This window comes from Vigna unguiculata, chromosome 8 (genome assembly GCF_004118075.2).
Source record: "Vigna unguiculata cultivar IT97K-499-35 chromosome 8, ASM411807v1, whole genome shotgun sequence".
Taxonomy (NCBI): Eukaryota; Viridiplantae; Streptophyta; class Magnoliopsida; order Fabales; family Fabaceae; genus Vigna; species Vigna unguiculata.
The window spans coordinates 13,548,925-13,563,927 of NC_040286.1; the positions used below are offsets into that span (position 1 = coordinate 13,548,925).

Below are 15,003 nucleotides of genomic sequence, written 5' to 3' on the forward strand. Positions count from 1 at the left end.
GAGATCAAGCTAATGTTTTAAGATTTAAAATTACTACATTTGCTAGCAGTTTTAAATTACACCAGTATGTGTTATTGGGTTTATTTTTCAGCATTTGAGTAACATCATTTCGTGCTTCTTTGGACAGTGCTTATATTCCAAATTCCTCTATGAATGGAATGTTTGATGCTTGTATGATCACGTTAGATTCTTCATTTGATGTCATTGTTGAATTCAGTTAGTTAGTGTACCATATTTTTTCACTGTTGCATGTCATGCATTGCGTTGCCAAATTGAGTTTAGTGTTTTGAATTTGGTGAATCCATTCAGTAGCATTCATGTTAGCATTTCTAAATAATTATGGGCCATTGTGAATAAGTGTTAATTGAATATAAATTTTGTCTAGAGAAGTGCATATCATTCATGAATGATGTTGAGTGGAAACTACTTAAGCATCACTTGCATCTACATATCTACATCAGTTTTGTTGCACAACCACATGGATTTCAGCTCTATTTTCATCTAGCATTTACACATTGATGCATCTATCTTATACATAAATTTGATTTCGCATTTGCTGCCACATATAAAACTCCAAGGCATGTTTTGTTCATAACTGTTATACGTAGTGATTAAACTCTAAGGCACACTTCGTATCCCTATCATACTATTATATTCCATTTTCCTAGCCTAATTTTTTAATTTTTATATTCAAATTTCATCTACAGAGAAGTGCAAATCAAGATCTGAAGCAATTAGAAGACTGAAACAATTATGTTATGAACAAAAATATCTAAATTAGCATGACAAAAATCTGTAGTTTTTTCATTTATGTTTTGTTAAATAGCATGACAACAACTAAACTTTGTAGTATTAGCCATGCTTTCTTGGACATATATGGATCTTTTTGGAAACAATTCATCAAGTATTGGTAGTAAGCATGATGAAGATATTGGTACTTGATTTTAATGTAATTTTCATTTCATGGATTACTTAAAACATTATTTAAATATTTGAAGACTAAAAAATAAAAATGATTTTTTACATGGGTTAGTGATCCAACCCACTTAACCCACCAACCCGTGGTGGGTTGAGCCGGGTTACAAAAATGTTGGCTCACCATAAAGTGAGTGGGGTTGGCTCACTTTGACATGTCTAGTGAAGGAAAGGTCAATCTTAATTCTTCCTCTCAAGGAGAAAAGCAAGACCAAAATAAACCTTGTGTTGTAAAAGAAAATATCTTTGAGATTTTATGTATTAAACACAAAACAAACAAGGAACTAAATGAAAATGCTCCTAAAAACAAATTCTTTTGTCATTCACCTGATAAAAGGTGTATGAACATTGGGAGTTACACTCTTTAGATTATTATCAACATAATACTTACATTGTTAGTCGATGATTGTTGCATAATGGTCTTTGATCATGGAGGAGAAAGACATAACATGACCAATAAAGGTTGTTGTCATGGAAAACCATGATTTGAGGACTGATTCTTCTTAATAGGGTGGGGATGATGGCAAACGCCCCAACCATGGCTAGTGCATACAAGAAGAGTGGACCTAGTCTCTACAAAGACCAAGCTCTTATCTTTTAGGCCAAATTTATTTGTAAATATTAAAATAATAATTTTTTTGGCTTTGTATTATAGGCTTAGTAATATAGGATTTTATTTGGGCCATAATTTGGACTTAGGCTTAGTAGTCTAGTTTGGGCCTAAAAGACGATGGGCCTACTTTTTGGGCTTGATGTGAGACATATGGAAATTAGGATTTTTTAACCCTAGAAAGTGCAAACTTAGAGAGCAATATTTTCCTTTATACACACCATGGTGTGAGATATGTGACTTAGGTGGCAAGTCACACCTTATACACGCTCTCTTTTGGCTCCAAAATTCAAATTTCTTTTTGCCTCTCCTTTTTTAGACCAGTTTAGGGTTAGCTTGGCCTATAAATAAAATCCCACTACTAAAAAAATTCATATCTTCTGCCAATTTTGTTTTGAAATTTTTTTGTAGGACATACTTACAAATTTTGTTATGAAAAAAAATTGCAAGAAATTACTACTAGTTTTTTTGCAAAATATTTTATATAAAACACTTTTCGCAACAAATTTTGTAGAAAATACTTGCGAATTTATAATTTTATAAGAAATAATTACCCACGAAAGAAATACCTACAAATTAAGATTCTTAGAAAAATTGGCAAAAAAAGTCTTTTTTCTTGCAAATTTTTTAACAAATTTGTAAGAAAGATCTCATGTAATATGAGAATTTCTAATAGTGTCCTTCACTCATGTATTTTTCATCTTGAATTTGAGTAATAAAATGCTACCCAATTGTGTGCACATGCCTCTTGTTTGAGCTCACTCTAGAGTAGTCTTTTCTCTAGTCTACTTAGCTTCATTCCTTAGAAGTTAGCCTCACCTCTCTTAAGATTTCTCTAATTTAATCAAACCAAACACACTTCTCCTTCACCATTCATAGCTTATGCAACCTTCCATCCATAGAGTCTTCATCTTATGCTTCATTCGTCAAACAAGTCTCCAAGGAGTTAGGAGGAAGGCCATCAGAGTGTTCAAAACTAAATACCTTGTCCCCAAGGTTTAGTTGTCAATCCTACTTCAAAGGTTGTATGTAATCTATGTATCCTAAAACGTCTACTTGATTGCCTGAAACTCCTACAACAAATACATAAAAAGACTTAAAATAATCCTTAAAAATATTGAGCCCTAAAAAGTGCCTCAATATAGTACATTGATCGAGCTTCCTTGATCAACAAGCATGCATTGTACATTACAATTCATCATGACAACCAAGATCATCACTAAGTGGTCCTCTTGCGAAATCACATCCTATATGACATCATTCAAGAAGGTAATGACAAGAGTTTTATTTTTATTTTTATCTAATGTCACATTCATGACCTCCTACGAGTATTACTTTCATGTTTCCCCTAAAAGCAACCTCCCTCAAAGAAGCCCTTGAAAATAGTGTTGAAATCCTCGAGAATAGGAGTTTGATGTTTGTCATCCACCATACTCCTCCCATCATTGTTCCTTTCAGGGCTCCTACTTTCTTCATCCTTTTCGTCTCATAAAGTGCAAAATTTTCTTTCTTTTTTGTAAGTTTCTCAATTTTTTTGGATCAGTATGTAGCAGTTTATGGTGTTGCAACCATTGGCGATGAGGACAAAGTTTTTTACTGGGTTTCTTTGGTAAAGTTAAAAATCTTGTGACTTGAACAAACTTCATTAGTTGACATTTTGAGATACTTAAGGGAGACAGGTGTATATCTACCTCTCACGTCACTCGTTTTGGGCAAGACAATGTCGTTCATTAGTAAGGTTTGAGAATTCAAACATTTTATAGTTGTTTCTTGAAGTGTTTGTATAAATCATTGTTATCCTTCTTTTCATCTTGTTGTTTTCATATTGGATTTGACATTTATATAAGAGAGTGCATGAGATTTGATCTCGACCATGCTTTCAACTGAAGTTTGAATTAGGGATTCTTCATATGGGTCACTTAGAGTCCCTGAGAAATGCATCCACAAACATGATCTCATTGAGTTGAGGAATTATTATTGTGACATCACATAATCTCCTTAAGTGTTTCTTCAAAGATTCCAAACTACATTATTTCACGTTAAATATATCACTAGCTTAGGTAGCTTTGGGTTATTCACTGAAAATTGTGCAACAAACATTTCAAAGAAATACCCAAATGTCTTGACAACACATGTCAGAAGAGTGATAAGTCATTACAATTGTTAGAGAAAAGTCCAACCCTATTATTTTGATTACAAGCTGAAAAGAGATAAGTATAAAAATTGATTATGCTTCATATGAAAGATGATGACCTAATGCACAACAAATCATGAGAGACATAAGTGCTCATCTGTGACACATTGCAACATTGTGTAACCTATGTTTATGTTTAATAAAGCACAAGTTCTCTTAAACAATAAAGCACAAAGAAAGCGTATTAACCTCATTAAAAATCAAAAAATGTTATTCTATGTATTAGGAAATGTCTACCTCTTCCGTCTCACGAAAGAGATATGTTAGACAACTAGTAAGTCACATAAGACGGATCTCCTGAATGAAGAGTTAAAGTTGCTTTTCTTCACCAAATCCATGAACAAAGAATTATCCACTTCATAAGGCATTGTAGTTTAAGATGAATAAAGTATATGCTTATTGCTTAAGAAGAAGATGAGTACATCCAACTATAAGAATGTTGATAAAAGGAAAGAAAGAACTTTTATCACTACATGGAATGCATTAATTGCATCCATCACTTTCAAGCTCTTCAAATAAAGGAAAAAGGATTCAAAAGAGTTGAAGTTTCTCAACAACTAAAAACAGTTTCACAATGTCTACTTTCTTCAAAAATCCATATAAAACCATTGAATAAAAAGAAAGGAGGAAACCATGTTGTGCCAAAACACCAATAAATTTTATGGGTTAACAAAAGCTTCAAAAAGAACATTATTAGTGTTCATTTCAACAAGCTATAAGAAATAGAGCATCAATCTTACATACATCAACAGATGATTTCTCTAGCGAGCATAAGTATGATCAATGATCCTAAATCATATAATTTCTTCATCTTAGTCAAGTGTATTCATAAATAGTTGTTCAAAAAATACTTGTTTGAGTTAAGAGTGACTTGTAAAGGAAACTCAATTGGTTGATGTAGAACCGAATGTAGTTTGTGTGATCAAATGTCACTATAAAAGTATGGTGTATACTTTCTTTCTCTATCTTTTACTTTGCATGTTATCGTCTAAACTAACAAAGAAGGAGAAATATTAAAAATAAACAAGTAAACCAGTTAAAAATTAATTATTTATTAACTATCATTAACTGATTCCTTGATTTATATATAACTATCATTGTCTGAATATTATGAATCAAATTACGTCAGTGAAAAGCACCAAGAAATTTTAAAAACACGATTTAACCATTTCTTCTTGTGTTTTTTCTATTTTCATACCGATGCGGAGTGAGTTAAGGTACATTTGAGCTCTTAAGATTTTAACATGGGCTACGAGGTCTTGGAACCAATAAAATATTCAATTTTAGGAATTAAATAATACATCAGGATATGTTCATTCATCATCTCCATCGGAAAAAGGCTGGAAGTTGAGAAGTTTCAGTCTTGGGGATGTGGCATGAGCCTTGTCGTAGTACTTTGATGCAACTCCTCATTCTATCTATGTATATCCTCTTGTTCTTTATTCTATTGCTTCCTCTACTTTTTTATTCTATTGCAAGAGCCCACTACGTCAACCACTTTATTATCAATATATGACTAGATATATAAAGACATATTATATTAAACTAAAATTCTAATAACTACAATATTAATGTATGATAAAGCCTCATATATTTAGTAAACTATTAATTATGATAAAAACAACAAACTATAATTATACGTAATAATTTATTATTAAAAAGTTAAACTATATTATGCATAGTCAAATTTCTCTTAAAACATTACTCATTTTAGTTATCCTCATTCCAAAAACCACAGGTGGCATATGGTATAGATAAATTTATAAACAAAAGTATATATGCTTTTAATAAAGAATTTCCATTTTTATTTTAATTGTTCATAGTTTACTAATTGTACAGTATGACCAATCGGTCAATCGGCCATTAATAACCCTCAGGGGACCATCGGTCTCACGGGTAAACGAACAACCATGTAGCATCATTAAAGGGCCATCGGTCGAACGAATAACAGATGAAATATCAGACCATCGGTCCATCGGTAAAGCAGCAATGAGGGACCTTCTGGCTTCAAGGGCCCATCGGTTCATCGGTACGATAGCAGCGATGGACCTTCTGGCTTTAAGGGCCCATCGGTCCATCGGTAAAACAGCAGCGATGGACCTTCTGGCTTCAGGGGCCCATCGGTTCATCGGTACAACAACAGCGATGGACCCTCTAACCTTGAGAGCCCATCGGTTCATCGGTAAAGCAGCAGCAATGGACCTTCTAACCTCGAGGACCCATCGGTAGGACAGCAGCGACGGACTTTATAAAACCTCCTGACGGTCGATCGGTAAAACACATCGATAGCTTGTTCAAAACATAACGTCATTAACCCAGCCAAGCGACCATCGGTCGCGCGGTTATATAGCTTAAGCTAATGATTATCGGCTAAACGAGTCAATAATCTTCATTAAGGGGTGATTGGGCCGTGATTAAGAAACCCTAATTGCGGGCCCATGTCGAAAGCTATAAATAGGGCCCAAAGGTAGGTTGGTGAGGATCTTAATTTTCGCATTTATTACAGCTGATATTCTAATACACCGATCGGCCCCTTTCTAACTTAAGCATCGGAGTGCTTTAGACAGGTACCCCGATCGTCATCCCAACCGATCGAGCTGAGGAGTGGATTTCGCTGAAGTCATTGGGGAGGAGAAAGATAACGTAAAGTGAAGAGGTTCTCTTAGTGGGCTCTTGGTCCCTACACCCGAAACATTTTGGCGCCCACCGTGGGGCCGAGCAGTCTCCTTTGAGAATATACCCATATGGTGACCACTAGGAACCGAAACAGCAACATGGACGGAGGAAGATTAGCAGATGATCAAGCGGATACTAGGGAGATGATACGGGTGATGCAGCAGAGGATGGATGAGATGCAGAGAAACTATGAAGCGCAGATGCAGATTTTACGTGAGGAGAATGCCATCCTAAGGCAGAAAGAGGACGGAATCCCTTCGACGCCGACCGTACCCGACCCGAACAGGCTAAGTCGGGTACAACAGCATCGGGATGCTGAGCGGGGAGAGAGCCGTCTTCCACCTACGGGACATGAGCAATCACAACCAGCTCGGGCTGAAAGGACGCAGGCTTCGAGGGGAAATTCGTCACACACGGTGGCGGAAAGTTCAGGAGCAAACAACGGGGGCCGCCCGTCACGACAACCGATCCCCGCGTCGGGGTCCTCCCCCTTCACCTCGTATATTTTGGAGACGCCGCTACCGGAGAAATGGAAAATGCCGACTTTTGACAAGTACGACGGCACGACCGACCCAGACAATCACATGCGGGTCTTCATGCATCAGATGATGTTTCACGCTGTCAGCGATCCCATCTGGTCCCGAGTCTTCTCAACTTCATTGACTGGGGAGGCGCTGGAGTGGTTCTCCGAGCTACCGACCGGTTGTATTGACTCGTTTGCTACTCTGAAAGCGAGGTTCAGCACACAGTTCGCCCCCCTGAAACCGGCCATTCTGACGGTCGACAACCTGGTGAACATCCGACAAGAGGACGGGGAATCACTGAGAAGTTACCTTGATCGGTATAATCGAATGTCGGTCAAGATAAAAGGTCTCAGCGACGAGATTGCGCGACATCACTTCTCTTACGGACTTCAGCCGGGAGTTTTTGCGGACAAGATAAGCCGAAAGAAGCCGCAGACGATGGAGGAGATGAGGGAACGCGCGGCCAAATTTATACAGATGGAAGATATGCAGGAGTTTAGGGTGAAGAAGAGGGAGAAGGAGGATGCTGCACTCCAAAAGCCGATCGCTCCTAGACCGAACAAACCTGTAACCCGACCCACCGAACGGAAGCCACCGAAGTTCCCAACCTACACTCCCCTGGCTGTTCCCCGAGCCAGGATCCTGCAGGAGGCCCTCAGCGCCGATTCGCTCCTAGCGATTAGGAAGAAGCCTCCGCCACACGATGCCGACGGGAGTAAGCATTGCCAGTATCATCGGACCATCGGGCATACCACCGAAGAGTGCCACACGCTCCGCGACAAAATAGAAGAGCTCATTCGACAGGGACACTTGAAGAAATACATTCGGCAAGATCGTTCCCCGCGGAGTCCGGTGAGGAACCAAAGCCCGAAGAGAAGGGTCCCCCCAACCCGTTCGGAGAAGAAAAGGGGGCCCGAGCGTGAGAAACGTAGGAGAGGACCATCCCGGTCACATCGGAGTCCGAGAAGGAGCCGCAGTCGTAGCCAGGAGAGACCCCTGAGGGGTTATATCAATACCATCTCCGGGGGGTTCGCCGGAGGAGGGTCAAGCTCCGCAGCTCGAAAAAGGCACGTTCGGGCGTTGAAGTCAGTTCATTTGGTCGAGAGGAAGGTCCGCTCGATGCCCCCCATCACATTCACGAACGACGACTTCAAGGCGCCCGATCCTGATCATGATGACCCGATGGTCATCTCGATAGAGGTGGCCGAGTATGGGATCGGGAAGGTGTTGGTCGATCAGGGAAGCTCTGTCAACATCCTATACTGGAAGACTTTCCAGAGGATGAACCTCTCCGAGGACTTGATCGTACCATACAATGAGCAGATAGTAGGTTTCTCGGGCGAACGGGTGGACACGAGAGGATATGTGGACCTTCGTACGAGGATCGGCTCGAGGAAGGACGGCCGAGAGGTAAGAGTTAGATTCCTTCTGGTTGAAGCTAACACTTCATACAATGTATTGCTAGGGAGACCCTGTTTGAACGCTTTCGGAGCGATTGTGTCTACCCTGCACCTGGCCATGAAGTTCCCGTCAGACAAGGGGACAATATGCACGGTGCATGCAGATCAACAGGTCGCCGGGCAGTGCTATGCTGCAGGATTGAGGATCAGGCCTCACAGCCGACCGCGTAAACAACACCGATCGGAGGTAGCAATGACAGACCTAGATCCCCGGACGAACACAGAGGATCGGCTGCAACCAGAAGGAGAAATCAAGGAGATCCTGATCGGAAGCCAACCGGGGCAGCTCACGAAGATCGGGGGAGTCCTGAGCGCGGAAGAAGAAAAACTCCTTGGCGCGGTGATTTTAGAAAACAAAGACTTGTTTGCGTGGTTGAGCGCCGATATGCCAGGCGTCCATCCGGACGTGATGTCCCACAAGTTAGCTATCTTTCTGGAAGCTCGCCCGGTCGCTCAGAAGAAAAGAAAGATGGGAGAAGAGAGAAGGAAGGCGGTCGAGGAAGAAGTGAGAAAGCTAGAAGGGGCGGGGTTCATCAGGGAGATTAAGTATACTACATGGCTGGCGAACGTGGTCATGGTGAAGAAAACGAGCGGGAAGTGGAGGATGTGCACGGACTTCACCGACCTCAATAAAGCCTGCCCGAAGGACGGATACCCGCTTCCCAGCATCAATCGGTTGGTGGATGGAGCCTCTGGGCACAATTATTTGAGTTTCCTGGACGCGTACTCTGGGTACAACCAGATTCCCATGTATGGCCCAGACAGATCCAAAACGGCATTCATAACAGATTGAGCAAATTTCGGCTACGAGGTCATGCCGTTCGGTCTGAAGAACGCGGGGGCTACCTATCAAAGGCTGATGGATCGCGTCTTTCGTGAGCAGATCGGTCGGTCCATGGAGGTGTATGTGGACGACATGGTCGTGAAGTCGCAGACGGTCGAAGAGCACGTACGCGACCTCGGGGAGGTCTTTCACCAGGTGCGCAAATATAATATGCGTCTCAATCCAGAGAAATGTGTTTTTGGGGTGCCGTCAGGGAAATTTCTAGGCTTCATGCTGACGGCCCGAGGCATAGAGGCTAATCCAGACAAGTGCGCTGCTATCGTTGAGATGAGGAGCCCTAAAAACTTGAAGGAGGTTCAGCGGTTGATGGGGCGGCTGACTTCTCTGGCACGTTTTCTACCCAGGCTGACAGAGAAGGTTAGGCCGATCCTGAAGATCATGAAGAAGCAGACTACGGAGAAGTGGGATGATCAGTGTGAGGCGGCGTTTCAACAAATAAAGGAGATGATCAGCAGTCCACCAATAATGAGCCGACCGGTAGAAGGGTTGCCTCTGCAGTTATACCTGTCGGTATCAGACGACACGATCAGTGCGGCTTTAATACAAGAAGCCCCGGAGCAGCGGCCCGTTTATTTCATCAGCCGAGTTCTACAGAGTGCAGAAACGAGGTATCAGTTGATAAAGAAGATAGCCTTGGCGCTATTAACGGCCGCACGTCGATTGCGCCAGTACTTCCAGAGTCACCAAGTGATCGTCCGAACCGATCATCCCATAGCCAAGATACTCCGAAAGCCCGACTTAGCGGGTAGAATGATCGCCTGGTCGGTTGAGTTATCCGAGTTCGGCCTCAAGTACGAACCTAGAAGATCTATCAAAGGGCAACATTTGGCCGACTTTGCAGCCGAACTCCACGGACCGATCCATTCGTCCGAGCAAACATGGGTTCTCTTCGTCGACGGGTCGTCAGACAAACGAAGTGCTGGAGCGGGAATTGTCATTGAAGGACCGAACGGCTTCACGGTGGAGCACTCCTTGCAGTTCCAGTTTAAAGCCTCAAATAACCAGGCAGAATATGAAGCGCTGATCGCCGGGTTAAGACTAGCAAAAGACTTAGGCGCGACGAAGTTGAAGTGCAACACTGATTCGAAGCTCGTGGTTGGGCAGGTACAAGGTGAATATCAGGTTAAGGATGATTTGCTGCTTCAGTACTACCACAAGGCTGTTGAAGCCATGAAAGAATTCGAAGAAGTTACCATCCATCACATTCCCCGAGCGGAGAACGCCAGAGCCGATAAGCTATCTAAGCTGGCTGAGGGAAAGGAGAAGGGCCAATTGAAGACAATTATCAGGCAAACCCTGATGAGACCTTCAGCTGGAGAATGCGCTGCAGCAGAACGATCGGCTGATTGGACGGGCGAGGTGCGAGAACTCTTAAAGAGGTGCGAAGCTGGAGAAGAGGTCAAGCCGACGGAGAGAAGGCGAGCACTCCGTTTCGTGATCATCGGAGAAGATCTATACAAGAGAGGCTTCACAGCGCCGCTCCTCAAGTGCTTATCGGCGGACGAAGCGGAGTACGTCATGAACGAGGTCCATAACGGCATCTGCGGGATGCACACCGGTCGGAGGACGATGAAAGCAAGGATACTCCGAGCGGGATATTTTTGGCCGACCATGGAACAAGACTGCGAAGCCATGATACGCAAGTGCGAAGGATGTCAAGCCCATGGAAATGATGTGAAGAAGGCTCCGACCGAGTTACACAGTTTAACAGCTCCATGGCCGTTCGCTCAGTGGGGCATGGACATCGTCGGACCTTTCCCAATTGGCCGAGCGCAGAAGAAATTCATACTCGTAGCAGTAGACTACTTCACCAAATGGGTCGAAGCGGAGGCTCTGGCTAGTATCACCGCTCGGCAGGTTCACTCCTTCGTCTGGCGCAACATCATATGCCGCTTCGGCCTTCCCCACACGATCATCACCGACAACGGTCGTCAGTTCATCGACAAGAAACTGAAGGACTTCTATAAGCAAGTAGGGATACGACACGTGACCAGCTCGGTCGAGCATCCCCAAACCAACGGCCAGGCTGAGGCCATGAATAAGGTAATAGTGGCCGAGTTAAAGAAGAGGTTGGGAGAGGCCAAAGGAGCGTGGGTCGACGAGCTGCCACAAGTCCTTTGGGCCTATCGATGTACGCCGCACGGGACAACCGGGGAATCCCCCTTCAACCTGACGTATGGAACAGACGCCATGTTGCCGGTCGAAGTAGGGGAGCCAACCCTTCGGCGTGAGATGCAAGACCTTGAGGTGAATTGTGGACGACTGCGCGAGGAATTAGACTGGACGACCGAGCGAAGAGAACGAGCAGCCGTGCGAGCTGAAGCGTGTAAGAGAATGGTGGCAAGAAGGTATAACGCAAAGATCAAACCGAGAAGCTTCGTCAGAGGGGACTTGGTTTGGAGAAAAACCAATGACGCCCGGAAGAAGTCAACACAGGGAAAGCTAGCACCAAACTGGGAAGGCCCGTTCCGCGTGACCAAGAGTCTGCAGAATGGAGCCTATCGGCTGGAGCACTTGAGCGGCAAAGAAATACCTAACACATGGAATGCATCACACCTCAAAATGTATAACAGTTGACCATGAATAAAATGAGCGTTTCATGCAACTTTATCCAACTATCTGACCGACGGGGCTCCCTACGGGACCCAAGCAAAGCCTGACCGATCGAGACAGGGACTTCCAAGAGGAAGTCCCGCTCTGTCAGCACCGATCCAAGCGATCTAATTACCCCACGGGTAAACAAGTGACACGAGCTGTCTCGATCGATCGGGGTATAACACCAACAGTCTAAAAAATAAATTGAACGCGCAAAAGCCCACCGTACGGAACAGATAATCGACATAACGAGTATAACGTTTGAATACCGATCGTCCGGTCAGCTCATTACTAAGCGCAAGCAAGCAACATTAACAAGTTAAACAATTACAAGGCCGATCGCCAATGATAAACAACAGAAGTACGACCGGTCGCCAAAACAAAGCAGTAAGCGAACGAAAGAAGGAAAGAGATAATCTATGACATAAATAGGGAATGGAAAATTTACACAAGAGTTTATCAAAAAGTAACCTAATAACCGAGCGAACGCGATCGATTAAACGGTCGATCGGGTTCGATCGGTTATATCAAAATATACAAGTAAAAATAAAAATCCTATACAGGTGGGTCATTGACCTCATCCAGCCGGTCGAAGACCCTCTCCACTTTCCCATCAACCACCCTCATATGTACGTCGAACCTATCGGGAAAGCACTTGTAGTAAAAGACCGCCAGATCGACGGCACTCTGAAAGCCCGCCTCATATTGAGCAAATACTTGCTCATCGGCCACTCCCAGCTCGGCCTCTAACTCCTTTGCCTTCTTCTGCCAATCTGAAGCTGAACCGACGGCGGCCATCTGCTCCAGAGATAAATCATCGAAGCGTCGCTGGAGCTTGCGTAGTTCCTCGGCGGCTTCACCTGCTTTCGCCTGCTCCGCCTTGGCTCGATCGTCTGCGGCCTTCAATAGCCCGTCGCACTTGGCATGCTCAGTTTTAATGCCATTGAGCCGATCGAACTGAGCCTTTAGGTCGGCCGCCGATGCCTTCACCTCGTTCAGCTCAGTCTTGGCCGCCGCAAGCTCTTTTTCCAAATCCTCTATTCTGCTCCGCTCGGGGCGAGGAAATTTGGTGTACAGGGCAGCCAGCCTGAGGGTGAGCTCCCCAGCAGTCCGAAGGGCATCTTCTTCAGACACGTCCTTTAGTGCCTCAGTCATTCGAGGCCCCAGCTGAAGGAAGACTTCTTCATCAAGGCGAGCACCGCCGTCGAGGAAAGCATCGGCCAGGGATCCAGAGGTTTCCCCCTGCTTCTGTTTTTTGAGGGGACGAACGGTCGGGGAGTCGTCTTTTTTGGACTTCTTCCCCTTGTCCCCAGCAACGGCAGTGGCAGCACCCGAACCGGGCCGCTTCACAATCAGACGAGGCCGAGAGACGGCGCCCGAAGTCCCGGCCGGTGCGGTGGTAGGTGGAACCCGACTAGTAGGAGGAGCCGCAGGGACGGTCGAGAGTGGCACCACCTCCTCTGCAGTGTCATCCCCTCGCCGTCTAGTCTTTGCGCGAGCCAAAAATTCAGCACTTGGAGCGGTCGTCCGAGCCATTATATCTGCAAAACAGCAAAGTAAATAAGTTAACTGCGATCAATACAACAATTAGCAATATCAGAACAACTAACCATAAACCGCCCTCGATAAATCCGGGGAGCGGAGGCATTGGATTAGTGGCCGCGGGTGTATCTTGTCGGGCAAGGTCTTGAGGACGGCCAGGTCAGCCCGCTCGGCCGGGGTCAACCGCTCTTCAACCCAAGCGTCAGTGGGAGGGGGGAACGCCGTCTAGTATAGAGGAAATTTCGGTCGGTTTTGCTCATCAAAAATGAATCTCCTCCCCTTCCCGGGAATCGCGACCTTAAAGAAACCGGTCTTGAAACCCTTGTAGGAGGCGAGGTAGAGGGTGAACAGACTCTTGTTCGCCCCAAGGAAGGAGACCCAACCTTTCGACGCCGTCGGTCGAGTCTTGTAGAAGTGCAGGAACAGAGGCATGGTGGGTGTCAGGCCGGCCGCCCGACACAAAACGTCGAACGCTTGCATAGACGCCCACGCGTTCGGGTGTATCTGCGTCGGCGCGCACTGTATCTGTCGGAGGACGGCCATCTGCCAGTCGGCAAACGGCACAGTCAGGCCCAGGTCATGAAAAAGGCAGGCGTACACATAGAAGAAGTCTAGCTTCGCCTCGCCCTTCCCATGGCACACCCTCTCGTTGCTGGCACATATTTTGACCCGAAGGAGCCCATCCTCTACTTCCTCGCCGAAGATCCTGGTCCGCTCGACCAGATCCCCCAGGTCGTTGCCCCATCGAAACCTTGTCGCGAGTGTGCGCGGCTCATAGGGGGCCCAGTCGTACCCTGATATTTCCGGCAGATCGGCTTCGTCGCGAACGTCGATGCCTATGATGTCCCCGCTCTCGTCAGAAATAGCGACCGGCTCTCCCACCTCAGCGACCGGTGGTTCGGCTTCAGAGCTGCCACTAAGGAGGATGGGGGAACTTGTTGCGCTCGACACCCCCCCGAGCGAGGTTCCTGACTCAGACGACTCGAACAAGGCGGAAACCGACCCAGCGCCCCCAGACCGCCCGACCACTTCACCCGACAGACCCTCTGAACCCGATGCGCTTGAAGACATTTTTACCTGCAGATAGAGGAAAACGATCGGAAGCTCGGCTAGAAAGAGAAAGGAAAGCGTGAAAATAACGACAGCCACACAAACCTATTTATAGGGGGGACCATGTGACACGTGGCAGCCCTAGAACCCTACGATCATATTCAGATCGACGGTCCGGGCTTCGCGACGCTTCAGATCATAACTGTCAGGCACGATCCACGAGGCAATGTAACCGTTGAGAAACGCCAGCGGTCAGTCGGCACCACGGTCTGGATAAAACCTCCTCGCTTCATTCCCATTGCTCGAGGCTGGGGGGGCTTGTGTACAGTATGACCAATCGGTCAATCGGCCATTAATAACCCTCAGGGGACCATCGGTCTCACGGGTAAACGAACAACCACGTAGCATCATTAAAGGGCCATCGGTCGAACGAATAAAAGATGAAATATCAGACCATCGGTCCATCGGTAAAGCAGCAGCGAGGGACCTTCTGGCTTCAAGGGCCCATCGGTTCATCGGTACGATAGCAGCGA

The 15,003-nt window shown here is 45.2% G+C and overlaps 2 protein-coding genes across 2 annotated transcripts; both read left to right on the plus strand.

Annotated features, from left to right (window-relative positions):
* The first annotated feature begins 6,523 nt into the window (after positions 1 to 6,523).
* LOC114194881 lies at positions 6,524 to 9,232 on the plus strand. The gene has a single exon (XM_028085287.1). It carries the CDS (start codon positions 6,524 to 6,526, stop codon positions 9,230 to 9,232), a length of 2,709 nt encoding a protein of 902 aa, XP_027941088.1.
* A 21-nt stretch (positions 9,233 to 9,253) lies between these two features.
* LOC114194882 lies at positions 9,254 to 11,860 on the plus strand. Its single transcript, XM_028085288.1, has one exon. It carries the CDS (start codon positions 9,254 to 9,256, stop codon positions 11,858 to 11,860), a length of 2,607 nt encoding a protein of 868 aa, XP_027941089.1.
* Positions 11,861 to 15,003: the final 3,143 nt, after the last annotated feature.

Bases quoted from the DNA above. Each gene is read 5' to 3' on its own strand.
- LOC114194882 (XM_028085288.1), top strand. From the start codon at position 9,254: ATGCCGTTCGGTCTGAAGAACGCGGGGGCTACCTATCAAAGGCTGATG.
- LOC114194881 (XM_028085287.1), top strand. From the start codon at position 6,524: ATGGTGACCACTAGGAACCGAAACAGCAACATGGACGGAGGAAGATTA.